Below are 13,856 nucleotides of genomic sequence, written 5' to 3' on the forward strand. Positions count from 1 at the left end.
AAGCACTTAAGTATATATATCTATATACTAATTTTCAATGTCCGTTCTCACTTATTGTATGTGTGAAACCTGGAATCATTCAGAAATGAAGTCTGAACTTTTTTTTAAAGAATCAGTCATGCAGCAGAGAGTGGCTATCAAATTAAATTTCCTAAAATTCAATCGGTTCAAATCCTCTGTTGCGCCGGTCCCAACACCAATCTGAGACCATTGTCTTGATTCTGGTTACGAAATTCTAAAATATTTTAGTTGGCTGAGGTGGAGGCTGAGTTACAGACTATATGGTGCATCGATCTATGACAGTGAAAGAAGTTGTGGATTGTTGTCCCAGCACTCACATCTTGTCTGATATTATCACGGTGAAGAAGAGGGAGCTCCGTATATGGACTAAACATTGGAATTCATGGTTTCAGTGTCCCAATCTAACTTAACATGAGGACTGATGGTCACGAAGTAGATGAATTCTGCTACATAGGCAGCAAGACAACCAGAGACGGACGGAGCAAGGAGAACATCAATAGCAGACTAGTACTGGCAAAAAGGGCATTCCTGGGCAAAGAAAGGTCTACTGTTATCGAACATAGACCTTAATTTGAGGAATAAGTTAATGAGAATGTACGTTTGGAGTACTGCATTGAATGGTAGTGAAAAATGGACTGTGGGAAAACAGGAACAGAAGACAATCGAAGCATTTGAGACTTGGTGCTACAGACGAATGTTGAAAATCAGGAGGATCAATAAGGTAAGGAATGAGGAGGTCCTGCGCAGAATAGGAGAGGAAAGGATTATGTGGAAAACACTGACAAGGAGAAGGGACAGGATGATAGGACATTTGTTAAGACATCAGGGGATGACTTCCATGGTATTAGAGGGAGCTATAGAGGGCAAAAACTGTAGTGGAAGACAGAGATTGGAATACATCCAGCAAATAATTGAGGACGTGCAAGTGCTGACATGAGATGAAGAGGTTGACACAGGGGAGGAACTCGTGGCGGGCCGCATCAAACCAGTCAGAAGACTGGAAAAAGAAAAGCTACTCCTCACGAGACGACATTGTTACCTTACACACCGCCACGTCACACGCTACTATTCGGAGCCCTGTAGCAGCAGAGTGTTGCAGCTTGCGGCAACGAAGTGGCAAGTCGACCGAGTAATATACACACATCAAAAAAGAGTTTTGCATCATCCAAGTTCCGAGAACTGCTGAAGGTAGACGTTGACTGTGGATATTGCATCACAGACGTAGTCCCTTTGACTGTTCAGGGATGTCACTAAACCCGCCCAAAGATGTAAACAACCATGAATGAGCAACGCCTACTGGACGGAGGGGGTCCGAAAGCCGATCAGTTCCAGTCATTCCACAAGGAAGGAGGTACACGGCTCGTGTTGTCTGTAGTCAATGCCGCGGTTAGATCGAGTCCGCGTTTTTACTTTGTGCCAGGAAGGGATCTCAACAAGGCAAGTGTCCAGGCGTCTCGGAGTGAACCAAAGCGATGATGTTCGGACATGGAGGAGATACAGAGAGACAGGAACTGTCAACGACTTGCATCGCTCAGGGAGCCCAAGGTCTACATCAGTGAATGATCGCTGCCTACAGTTTGTGGCTCGGAGGAACCCCGACAGCAACGCCACGATGTTGAATAATGCTTTTAGTGCAGCCATAGGACGTCATGTGACAACTTAAACTGTCCGCTGCTTCACTCCCGACGTCCATGGCGAGGTCCATCTTTGCAACCGCGACACGCAGCGCGGTACAGATGGGCCCAACAACATGCCGAATGGACTGCTCAAGAGTGGTATCACGTCCTATTCACCGAAGAGTGTCGCATATGCCTTCAACCAGACGATCGTCGGTAACGTGTTGGAAGGCAACCCGGTCAGGCTGAACGCCTTAGGCAAACTGTCCAACGAATGCAGCAAGGTGGAGGTTCCCTGATGTTTTGGGGTGGCGTCATTTGGGGCCGACGTTCGCCGCTGGTCGTCATGGAAGGTGCCGTAACGGCTGTATGATACGTGAATGCCATCCTCCGACCGATAGTGCAACCATATCGGCAGCATATTGGCGAGGCATTCGTCTTTATAAACGACAATTCGCGCCCCCCCCCCCCCCCTTCGTGCACATCTTGTGAATGACTTCCGTCAGGATAACGACAACGCTCGACTTGAGCGGCCAGCATTTTCTACAGACATGAACGAAATCGAACATGCCTGGGATAGATTGAAAAGGGCTGTTTATGGGCGACGTGGCCCACCAACCACTCTGAGGGATCTACGGCGAATCGCCGTTGACGAGTGGGACAATCAGGACCAACAGTGGCTTGATAAACTTGTGGATAGTATGCCACGACGAATACAGGCATGCATCAATGCAAGTCGACGTCCTATTGTGTATTAGAGGTTCCGGTGTGTACAGCAATCTGGACTACCACCTCTGAATATCTCGCTGTATGGTGGTACAACATGCAATGTGCGGTTTTCATGAGCAACAAAAAGGGCGGAAATTATGTTTATGTTGATCTGTGTTCGAATCTCTGTACAGAGAGTTCTCGTAACTGAGGTGACGCAAAAGTTTTTTTGATGTGTGTACATGACATGTACTTCAAACGATATCGAGAACAAAATTAAAAGACTAAGGAATTACTTTTCAACACGCCCTTGTATATGTTACAATTTGACTAAAAGGAGGGGTCAAGGGTAGAATACATTCCAAGGCAGCAATAAATTGTCAGTTTGGTAATGGCACGAAGCGTGTGCTTGGGCGAGGGGGAGGTGGGAAATAAGGTATCAGTACAGTAAGCAGGTTGAACTGGATGTGGGCTGCAATGGTTTTGCGGCTTCCACAGCTGGGAGAGCTGCGTCGAACCGGTCTTCGGACTGTTGACCACAGTAAGAGCCGGCCGCTGTGGCCGAGCGGTTATAGGCGCTTCTGTCCGCAACTGCGCTGCTGCTACGGTCGCAGGTTCGAATCCTGCCTCTGGCATGGTTGTGTGTGATCTCGTTAGGTTAGTTAGGTTTAAGTAGTTCTTAGTCTAGGGGACTGATGACCTGAGATGTCAAGTTCCTTAGTGCATAGAGCCATTTGAACCATTTTGAGCCACAGTAAGAAAAAAAATTCTTTTGCTTGGTCCTACCGCCATAACCTGTCCCGTGGCAATGTTGCGTTCCAATATGAACTCAGTTGACACCCTAAGAAAGGCAAAATAGAGAAAGTACATTATAGCGTATGTTGAGTGTAGTAGTTACGTGGGAACTGAAGTGATGGCGAAAGATAGAAAATGGCACAATAGCATAAAAAACATTGGAGATGAGATCTCTACTGAAGTACAGCGTGTTGGTGAGGTTCTCAATGCAAGGAAGCTCCAGAACTTTAAACACTATCGCAATTTGTTTTCTAATGAACTCACCAGGCACAAGAGGGTATCGATGACAGCGGCCGTCTTGAGCGAGAAATCACAGCAACAGTCTTTGGGATGTGCCCCCTCTGCATCAGTGATTGGTTCTCTGACTGGGAAGTTCATCTGTAACAAAGGGATGATGGTCACATTTCACTTTGAAGCTTGAAGCACATTCAGGAATTATTTGCCAGATACCTATGAGATGTGGCTGGCCACACTGGTTACATTTCATATGCTTAGTACCTACAGCTGGACATCCGATTGTGGAGCTTTTTGTTGTTATCGATCTATGTGACATTAAAGGTATAGACGCGTTTTGCTATTTGAGCAGGAAAATAAATTATGGTGGTCGAAGTAGAGAGGATAAAAATGCAGAGTGGCAATAGCAAGAGGAGCATATCTGTAAAACGTTAAGTTCGTTAACATCTAATACAAATATTAGGAAGTATTTTCTGAACCTATAAGCCTAGAGTGCAGCCATGGACGGAAGGGAAACGTGGGTAATAAATGATTCGGACAAGAAGCGAACAGAAGATTTTGAAATACTATGGTAAAGGTAATACTAGAGATGGATAGATTGCATAGTTAATGAGTAGTGAATGAATCTCACAGGGAGAAAGAAAATACTAGGGTATGCTGAACAGTATTGCCTCTGAATTTTGTACGTGAAAACCCATAAAAGTTTTTAAAATAAAATAAACTTCATTAACAGTCTACATCTTTATTATTTTCGACTACACATTTAATTCTGAACTTAGTCACCCTCGCGACGAACACTGTATAATGTTTGACTCTGTTGACGGAGCCACAATCATATCTCTGCTTGCATTGGTTGAAAACTATTAAAGTGAAGTCCTCGAAGTAGTACTTTAAGTTCTGGAAACAGATGAAAGTCAGACTGGCCCAAGATGTTGCTGTATGGTGCATGATATTTGACAGTGAACCAAAGGAGCGGATTGTTGCAGATGTCACAGCACCCATGCATGGTCTGGAATTGTCATGGTGAAAGAGAGGAAGCTCCATGTGTAGACGACACCTTCGAATTAATTGGGAGTTCTCCAGCAACAGAGGGTTGCTACTTGGATCAGCGAAGTGAGGAAGTTGACCGAGTAAAAGGCGTGGCATGTAATACTTCGATGGATATTGAGAACAAAATAAAAAATTTGAAGGCATTATTCAGCCCCCTCCCCCGTCTCCCCATGTATGTTACAATGTGACTAAAAGGAGGGATCAGTAGATAGAACACCTGCTGATGCATCAGAGAATTGTCAGCTTGGCAATGGAGGGAAGTGTGTGGTGGAGAGGGGAGGTGGGAGGAGGGAGGAGGGAAGGAGGGGAAGAATTAATACAGCAAGCAGGCTCAAATGGATGTGCGCTGCAGTGCTTCCTCAGAGGCGAAGAAGCTTCCACAGGATACCCTAGCCAGGAGAGCTGCATCAAACCAATCTTCGAGCTGTAGACCACAACAATGAAAAGTAACAAAACCTTTTGCTCAGCCATACCGCCGCAGTCCGTACTGTGACAGTGTTGCCCCCTACATGATTTCAGTTGACACCATAATGTAACAGCGCCACAAGTGTTTTGGCCGGAAAGGGCGACTCCTGGCGCCACTGGCGTTTGGAACGTCAAGCCAGCATGTTGCGGTATCAAGTTGGTTACACGTAGAAAGGAGGGTCAACTGGTGGTAAGGTTCTGGGAACAGGGACATTTCACGTTTCTGCACATGAAAGATGGGCAGGCTACCTCAGACGGTTATTTATTGTGGATGGCTGTACATCTTAGGCTACAGAGTGGGTTATTCTCTGAACAGAGGCCCCAGGTGTTTCGCTTTCGCGGCACGTGAGCAATACGGTGCGTGCCGCGTACAGCTGCTGTCGGCCGACTTACTTTCTTTCTACATCTACATACATACTCCGCAATCCACCATACGGTGGGTGGCGGAGGGTACCTAGTACCACAAGTAGCATCATCTCTCCCTGTTCCACTCCCAAACAGAACGAGGGAAAAATGACTGCCCATATGCCTCTGTACGGGCTCTAATCTCTCTTATCTTATCTTTGTGGTCTTTCGGCGAAATGTAAGTTGGCGGCAGTAAAATTGTACTGCAGTCAGCATCAAATGCTGGTTCTCTGAATTAGTAGCGATTCACGAAAAGAACGCCTCCTTTCCTCTAGAGACTCCCACCCGAGTTCCTGAAGCATTTCCGTAACACTCGCATGATGATCAAATCTACCAGTAACAAATCTAGCAGCCCGCCTCTGAATTGCCTCTATGTCCTCCCTCAATCCCACCTGATAGGGATCCCAAACGCTCGAGCAGTACTCAAGAATAGGTCGTATTGGTGTTTTACAAGCGGTCTCCTTTACAGATGAACCACATCTTCCCAAAATTCTACCAATGAACCGAAGACAACTATCCGCCTTCCCCACAACTGGCATTACATGCTTGTCCCACTTCATATCGCTCTGCAGTGTTACGCCCAAATATTTAATCGATGTGACTGTGTCAAGCGCTGCACTACTAATGAGATTCAAACATTACGGGATTCTTTTTCCTATTCATCTGCACTGATTTACATTTATCTACACTCATGGAAATTGAAATAAGAACACCGTGAATTCATTGTCCCAGGAAGGGGAAACTTTATTGACACATTCCTGGGGTCAGATACATCACATGATCACACTGACGAACCACAGGCACATAGACACAGGCAACAGAGCATGCACAATGTCGGCACTAGTACAGTGTATATCCACCTTTCGCAGCAATGCGGGCTGCTATTCTCCCATGGAGACGATCGTAGAGATGCTGGATGTAGTCCTGTGGAACGGCTTGCCATGCCATTTCCACCTGGCGCCTCAGTTGGACCAGCGTTCGTGCTGGACGTGCAGACCGCGTGAGACGACGCTTCATCCAGTCCAAAACATGCTCAATGGGGGACAGATCCGGAGATCTTGCTGGCCAGGGTAGTTGACTTACACCTTCTAGAGCACGTTGGGTGGCACGGGATACACGCGGACGTGCATTGTCCTGTTGGAACAGCAAGTTCCCTTGGCGGTCTAGGAATGGTAGAACGATGGGTTCGATGACGGTTTGGATGTACCGTGCACTATTCAGTGTCCCCTCGACGATCACCAGTGGTGTACGGCCAGTGTAGGAGATCGCTCCCCACACCATGATGCCGGGTGTTGGCCCTGTGTGCCTCGGTCGTATGCAGTCCTGATTGTGGCGCTCACCTGCACGGCGCCAAACACGCATAAGACCATCATTGGCACCAAGGCAGAAGCGACTCTCATCGCTGAAGACGACACGTCTCCATTCGTCCCTCCATTCACGCCTGTCGCGACACCACTGGAGGCGGGCTGCGCGATGTTGGGGCGTGAGAGGAAGACGGCCTAACGGTGTGCGGGACCGTAGCCCAGCTTCATGGAGACGGTTGCGAATGGTCCTCGCCGATACCCCAGGAGCAAAAGGGGCCCTATTTTGCTGGGAAGTGGCGGTGCGGTCCCCTACGGCACTGCGTAGGACCCTACGGTCTTGGCGTGCATCCGTGCGTCGCTGCGGTCCGGTCCCAGGTCGACGGGCACGTGCAGCTTCCGCCGACCACTGGCGACAACATCGATGTACTGTGGAGACCTCACGCCCCACGTGTTGAGCAATTCGGCGGTACGTCCACCCGGCCTCCCGCATGCCCACTATACGGCCTCGCTCAAAGTCCGTCAACTGCACATACGGTTCACGTCCACGCTGTCGCGGCATGCTACCAGTGTTAAAGACTGCGATGGAGCTTCGTATGCCACGGCAAACTGGCTGACACTGACGGCGGCGGTGCACAAATGCTGCGCAGCTAGCACTATTCGACGGCCAACACCGCGGTTCCTGGTGTGTCCGCTGTGCCGTGCGTGTGATCATTGCTTGTACAGACCTCTCGCAGTGTCCGGAGCAAGTATGGTGGGTCTGACACACCGGTGTCAATGTGTTCTTTTTTCCATTTCCAGGAGTGTATATTTAGAGTTAGCTGCCATTCCTTACACCAATCACAAATCCTGTCCAAGTCATCTTGTATCCTCCTACAGTCACTCAACGACGACACCTTCCCGTACACCACAGCATCATCAGCAAACAGCCGCACATTGCTATCAACCCTATCCAAAAGATCATTTATGTAGATAGAACAACCACACTTCCCTGGGGCACTGCAGATGATGCCCTCACCCCGTACAAACCTACACCTATGGACGACTTCTGAACTACTGCTCAAGATTTTTAACATCATTGCGCTTCAGCCGTTGTGCGTACAAGAGCTTCAATGCGTTAGAAAACAGCCAACTAGTTGCAAAAAAACATGTTTATTAAAGCTTGACCATGGTTTCATCGGTTTTAAAATCGTCTGCTTCAGAACATGTAGGAGGTAAAATCACATTATCTACAGTCAATGCAGGAGTCGTTGACTCTATTTAGTACACGTCATCCACTTAATCACCATTTAAATGCAGTATATAAAAATTCCGTCAGTGTTCGCTAGAGTTATTGAAAAGGCTTCTATGTAAGGATAATTGATAATTTTATATCACACGATTTACTCTCAAATGTACAGTTCGGCCTTAGAAGTCGTTTAACAACAGAAAATGCTATATTCTCTTTTCTCCGTGAGGTACGGGAAGGGTTAAACAAAAGGTTTCGAACGCTAGGCATATTTTTTGATTTAACTAATTCGCGTGATGGTGTTGATCACAAAATGTTGCTCCAGAAGTTGGACCATTACAGAATATGGGGAGTAGCTCACAACTGGTTCAGCTCTTACTTTAGCAACAGAAAGCAAAAGGTCATTACTAACAATGTTGAGAATGGCTGTGATGTGAGGTCTGAGTAGGTTACAGAAAAGTGGGGGGTGCCCCAGGGATCAGTGTTGTGGCCACTCCTGTCCCTTATTTACATAAATGATTTGCCCTGTAGTATTACGGGTAACTGTTTCTGTTTGCTGATAACACTAAAGTAAAGTATGTTGTGTGCAACATTGGTTCGGTTTCAAATAGTGCAGTTCATGACTTAAGCTCATGGCTTGTAGGAAATAAACTAACGCTAAATCACGTTAAGACTCAGTTTTTACACTTTCTAACACACGATTCAACTAAACCTGACATTTTAATTTCACAGAATGGTCATATGATTATAGTAAAACTGAACAGTTAAAATTTCTGGGTATTCAGATAGATAGTACACTGTCGTGGAAAGCACACGTTCAGGATCTTGTTCAAAGATTTAATGCTGCCGTTTTTACTCTTCGAACAGTATCTGAAGACAGTGATCGTTCGACAAGAAAATTAGTCTACTTTGCTTATTTTCATTCTCTTATGTTGTATGGTATTATATTTTGGGGTAACTCTTCACATTCTAAGAGGATATTTTTGGATCAGAAACTGGCGGTTTAGGCATAAGTGATGTAAGTTCACAACCCTCTTGTCGACTCCTGTTCACGTGTCTAGGTATTTTGACAGTGGCCTCTCAATATATATAATTCCTTACTGTTATTTCTTGTTAACAATATTAGCTTATTCCCAAGAAAAAGCAGTTTTCACTCAGTTAATACACGGGAGAAATCAAACCTGCGTTTGGTTCGAACTTCCTTAACTGTTGTGCAAAAAGGTGTGCAGTATACCGCTGCATCCATTTTCAATAAGCTACAACTCGAATCTTAGCAGAAATCCACTCGATTTCAAATCGAAACAGGTATTTTCATGGGTCACTACTTATATTCTGTCCAGGAGTTACTTGAAAAAGTAAGCTGATTCTTGTTGTATTGTTGATTGCGTTTACTTAAGCATATGGATTGACTTTTTTAGGGTTCATACACATTTTATTTTTATCTCTTATTACTTTTATGTTGTAATTTCATGTACTGACACGTTCCATTACCTTGGGGATTTGCTCCTCAATTTGGTCCTACGGAACTTGACGTGTAAATAAATAGTAGCCATCTACTGTAGGGCTTTGTCTTAAGAATTAAGTGGACGACCTGTACTACACAGAATCAACGACTCCCACATTGACTATAGATAGTGTGATTTTGCGTCCTACATCTTCGGAAGAAGACTGTTTTAAAACCGTCGAAACCACGGTGAATGCTTAATAAACCTGTACTTTGCAACAGGTTGCCTGTTATTTGTAATGCTTTGAAACTACTGTACAGTTTACCTGAACTGTACTATATTCAGTAAATGTTTCTCTATTACCATGGCGAAATCTTGTGCAGCGTTGTTGCTTCGAAAGGTAAGTGACAGAAAACCGCAGGCAAAGATGCTTTATGAAAAAAAATGGCAATTTTTTGAAAGTTGTAAGAAGTTAGAAGAAATCTAAAACTTACTGAATGACGTACATGTTGAAACAACAGAATATTAATATCCAACTCAGAAGAAGAGTGTTCTCACTAACGTTTTCTAGTTTATAATACTTCTTCCGATCAGATCACCAACGTTAAGTGCAATGATAATTAAATCAAGATCCTGCGCTGCCGACAGGGGTTGATATACATCAACGTGGACAGTTGAAGATCAGTGGCCCGACCGGGACTCGAACCCAGGATCTCCTGCTTAGCCGCGCGGGATTAGCCGTGCGGTCTCAGGCGTTGCAGTCATGGACTGTGCGGCTGGTACCGGCGGAGGTTCGAGTCCTCCCTCGGGCATGGGTTTGTGTGTTTGTCCTTAGGATAATTTAGTTTAAGTAGTGTGTAAGCTTAGGGAATGATGACCTTAGCAGTTAAGTCCCATAAGATTTCAGGCACATTTTTTTCTCCTCCTTACAAGGCAGACGCTCTATCAGTCTGAACCACCGAGGGCACAGAGGATAGTGCGACTGCAGGGACTTATCCCTTGCACGCTCCCCGTGAGACCCACATTCCCAACTTAATGTCCACACACTACATTCGTAGTGCCCCTGCCCATTACACTCATTACTCGCGGCAGACAATCTTAATGAGTCCCGTAAGAGTTCAGGCAATACTTGTGCATCCGCACAGAAGAAGAAGGTCAGTGGCCGGTTAGCCTTAACTAAATGAAGATGGTATGTCCTAAAGAATAGATACCATATCCATATGACGTTAAGTGGTGTTGGTTCACCATCCGTGTTTGCCGAGTGCAGCTGGCAAGCGGGGTGCACTCAGCCTTGTGGGGACAATTGAGGAGCTGCATGGTTGAAAAGCTGCGGCTCCGGTCACGAAAACTGACAACGGCTGAGAGAGCGCTGTACTGACCACGTGCCCCTCCGCATCCACATTCAGTGACGCCTAAAGCCGTCGGCACACGGACCGTGCTGTCGAACGTTAACGTTGAGCGTGCCAAGTTCAACGTTCTGCTGAACGCTCAGGAACGATGCGACTTGTGCATACGATACGTGGGCCCCAACGTGGTATACGCTATTGCAACGCACTCCAGCGGCAGTTGAGGGATGTTTCTAGTTCGTAAATCACACTGTTTACTCAACGGACGCGAGTAAAATTCCCACGTTAGCTCTATTAAAACGCACATTCCCTCCATCGTCCACGAAAAGCAAAGTACCATGTCCAGTCAATAACGACACAGGCTTATAAAAGTTCAATTACAAACAGTGCGGTACAAATTTGGAATACTTCTCCGCAAAAGATAAACATTATTCATCATTCCCACATTTTAGTAAAACCCCAAGGTAAGTCTTACTTGATCACTGTTCCTACCCAGTAGCAGAATCTTGTCAACATGTGAATTACGAAGCATAAAAGAAAAAGGAGCAAACTATCTTTATACAAGTAGCGTAAGCTGTCCTGTAGATTAAGTCAATCGAACAAAGTCACCCCTCAGGAAAGGTGAACTTATGTTTACATAACATCAAATATTATAGCATAAAGTATCAGAACCTAATAAAAACTGGAACGTAAGAGGAAACAATTGGAAGTGCTGAGAGGCGAACCCCCGCTCCAAAGAAAACTTATTACTGTGCAGAGACGCTACTCATTACGCTAACCCAACAACACTCTGGCTCTACTTACTCATATTCTTTTACTCCTTGATAAAAAAGTTAATCGTAGATAATTGTGTTACTAACTGAAATTATAAGAAATTGTACCGAGAACAATGCGTTTTGGGTGGATCTTCAGTGTGTCGCTGCCTTCAAATAGCCTACTCTCACAATACGCAAGTTACAATAATTCTTTTGCCACGAATACGATGTTTCTCATTATTTTATTGGAACGAATCATACAACTAACAACGGGTTTTCCAGTGATTCTCAATTTGCTGGTGCTCAGAAACGGCATATATACATATAAACTTGAAATGAATGCCAATATGGCGCCTCACAACTCTGTACTGAAGGGAGACGGCGTGCGTGTGACGTAGGTGGCGTTGTGCCATCTCATTGGCCAACGCTCAGACGCACGCTCAGAATATCTGACATGCCAGATATTGCTCTGCACGTTTGGAAAGACTCCCGAGCGTGCTATTCCTCGCTATGACGTCAGAAGCTCGGCACGCTCAACGCTCGGATGCACGGTCCGTGTGCCGACGGCTTAAGGGGTGAGGATGACATGGCGGCCGGTCAGTACCGTGGGACCTTCAAGCCCTGTTCGGAAGGTTTTGGTTTTTCTACGTTGACATTGTTTGATTATGTGCACTGGATGAAGAAAAAAAGTCATAAAACTTAAACGCTAATTTTGCGCAAAAATACGATCCTGGATGGAAATGGGTGTCATTTATTATAAAAGTATAATAAAGCATTTGACACTTACTGATGACGAATCGTCATAAATCTAAATGTTTGCTTCCAAAGTGAAATTTCGTCTTCTGCTCCTATGGAAGCGGTGTACTGCACTGAAGCGACGGAGGTCGTGGGAAACCTCTTGCTATCGCGTCGCAACTCCTTTTTCCCGGCATATTGAAGCAGATCGAAGTGGCATGGACCCATCAAGTCGTTAGAAGTGCCCTGTAGAAATACTGAGCCATGCTTCCTGTGCGGCGGTCCATAATTGCGAAAGTGTTGACGGTGCACGATGTTGTCCACGACTTGACCTATCGAATATGTCTCATAAATATTTGATGTGCTTCATGTCAGGTGATCTGGGTGGCCATACTATTCGCTAGAAACTGTCCGGAATGTACTTCAAACCGGTCGCGGACAATTCTGGCCCCGTAACATGTTTGGGAATGTGAAGTGCATGAATGGCTGGAAATGGTCTACATCTATATATACATCTACATCTACATTTTTACTCCACAAGCCACCCAACGATGTGTGGCAGAGAGCACTTTACGTGCCACTGTCATTACTTCCCTTTCCTGTTCCAATCGCGTATGGTTCGCGGGAAGAACGACTGCCGGAAAGCCTCCGTGCGCGCTCGAATCTCTCTGATTTTACATTCGTGATCTCCTCGGGAGGTGTAAGTAGGGGGAAGCAATATATTCGATACCTCATCCAGAAATGCACCCTCTCGAAACCTGGACAGCAAGCTACACCGCGATGCAGAGCGCCTATCTTGCAGAGTCTGCCACTTGAGTTTGCTAAACATCTCCGTAACGCTATCACGCTTACCAAATAACCCTGTAATGAAACGCACCGCTCTTCTTTGAATCTTCTCTATCTCGTCTGTCAACCCGACCCGTTACGGATCCCACACTGATGAGCAATACTCAAGTATAGGTCGAACGAGTGTTTTGTGAGCCACCTCCTTTGTTGATGGACTACATTTTCTAAGGACTCTCCCAATGAATGTCAATCTGGTACCCGCCTTACCAACAATTAATTTGATATGATCATTCCACTTCAAATCGTTCCTCACGCATACTCCCAGATATTTTACAGAAGAACCTGCTACCAGTGTTTGTTCCGTTATCATGTAATCATACAATAAAGGATCCTTCTTTCTGTGTATTCACAATACATTACATTTGTCTATGTTAAGGGTCAGTTGGCACTCCCTGCACCAATCGCCTATATGCTGCAGATCTTCCTGCATTTCGCTGCAGTTTTCTAATGCTGCAACTTCTCTGTATACTACAGCATCATCCGCGAAAAGCTGCATGGAACTTCCGAAACTATCTACTAGATCATTTACATATATAGTGACAAGGAATGCTCCCATAACACTCCCCCGTGGCACGCCAGAGGTTACTTTAACGTCTGTAGACGTCTCTCCATTGAGAACAAAATGCTGTGTTCTGTTTGCTAAAAACTCTTCAATCCAGCCACACAGCTGGTCTGATATCCCGTAGGCTGTTACTTTGTTTATCAGGCGACAGTGCGGAACTGTATCGAACGCCTTCCGGAAGTCAAGGAAAATGGCATCTACCTGGGAGCCTGTATCTAATATTTTCTGGGTCTCATGAACAAATAAAGCGAGTTGCGTCTCACAGGATCGCTGTTTCCGAAATCCATGTTGATTCCTACAGAGTAGATGCTTGGTTTCCAGCAACGACATGATACGCGAGCAAA

The 13,856-nt window shown here is 45.6% G+C and overlaps 1 protein-coding gene across 2 annotated transcripts in view; it reads right to left on the reverse strand.

Annotated features, from left to right (window-relative positions):
• The window catches only part of LOC124717209, a 149,103-nt gene that overhangs the window by 69,099 nt on the left and 66,148 nt on the right, over positions 1 to 13,856 (reverse strand). For both annotated transcript variants that reach the window (XM_047243989.1, XM_047243990.1), the window contains one exon: positions 3,405 to 3,518. In XM_047243989.1, the coding sequence (XP_047099945.1) occupies positions 3,405 to 3,518 (114 nt within the window). The remainder of the gene's footprint in view (positions 1 to 3,404; positions 3,519 to 13,856) is intronic.

Source organism: Schistocerca piceifrons, chromosome 9 (genome assembly GCF_021461385.2).
Source record: "Schistocerca piceifrons isolate TAMUIC-IGC-003096 chromosome 9, iqSchPice1.1, whole genome shotgun sequence".
Classification (NCBI taxonomy): Eukaryota; Metazoa; Arthropoda; class Insecta; order Orthoptera; family Acrididae; genus Schistocerca; species Schistocerca piceifrons.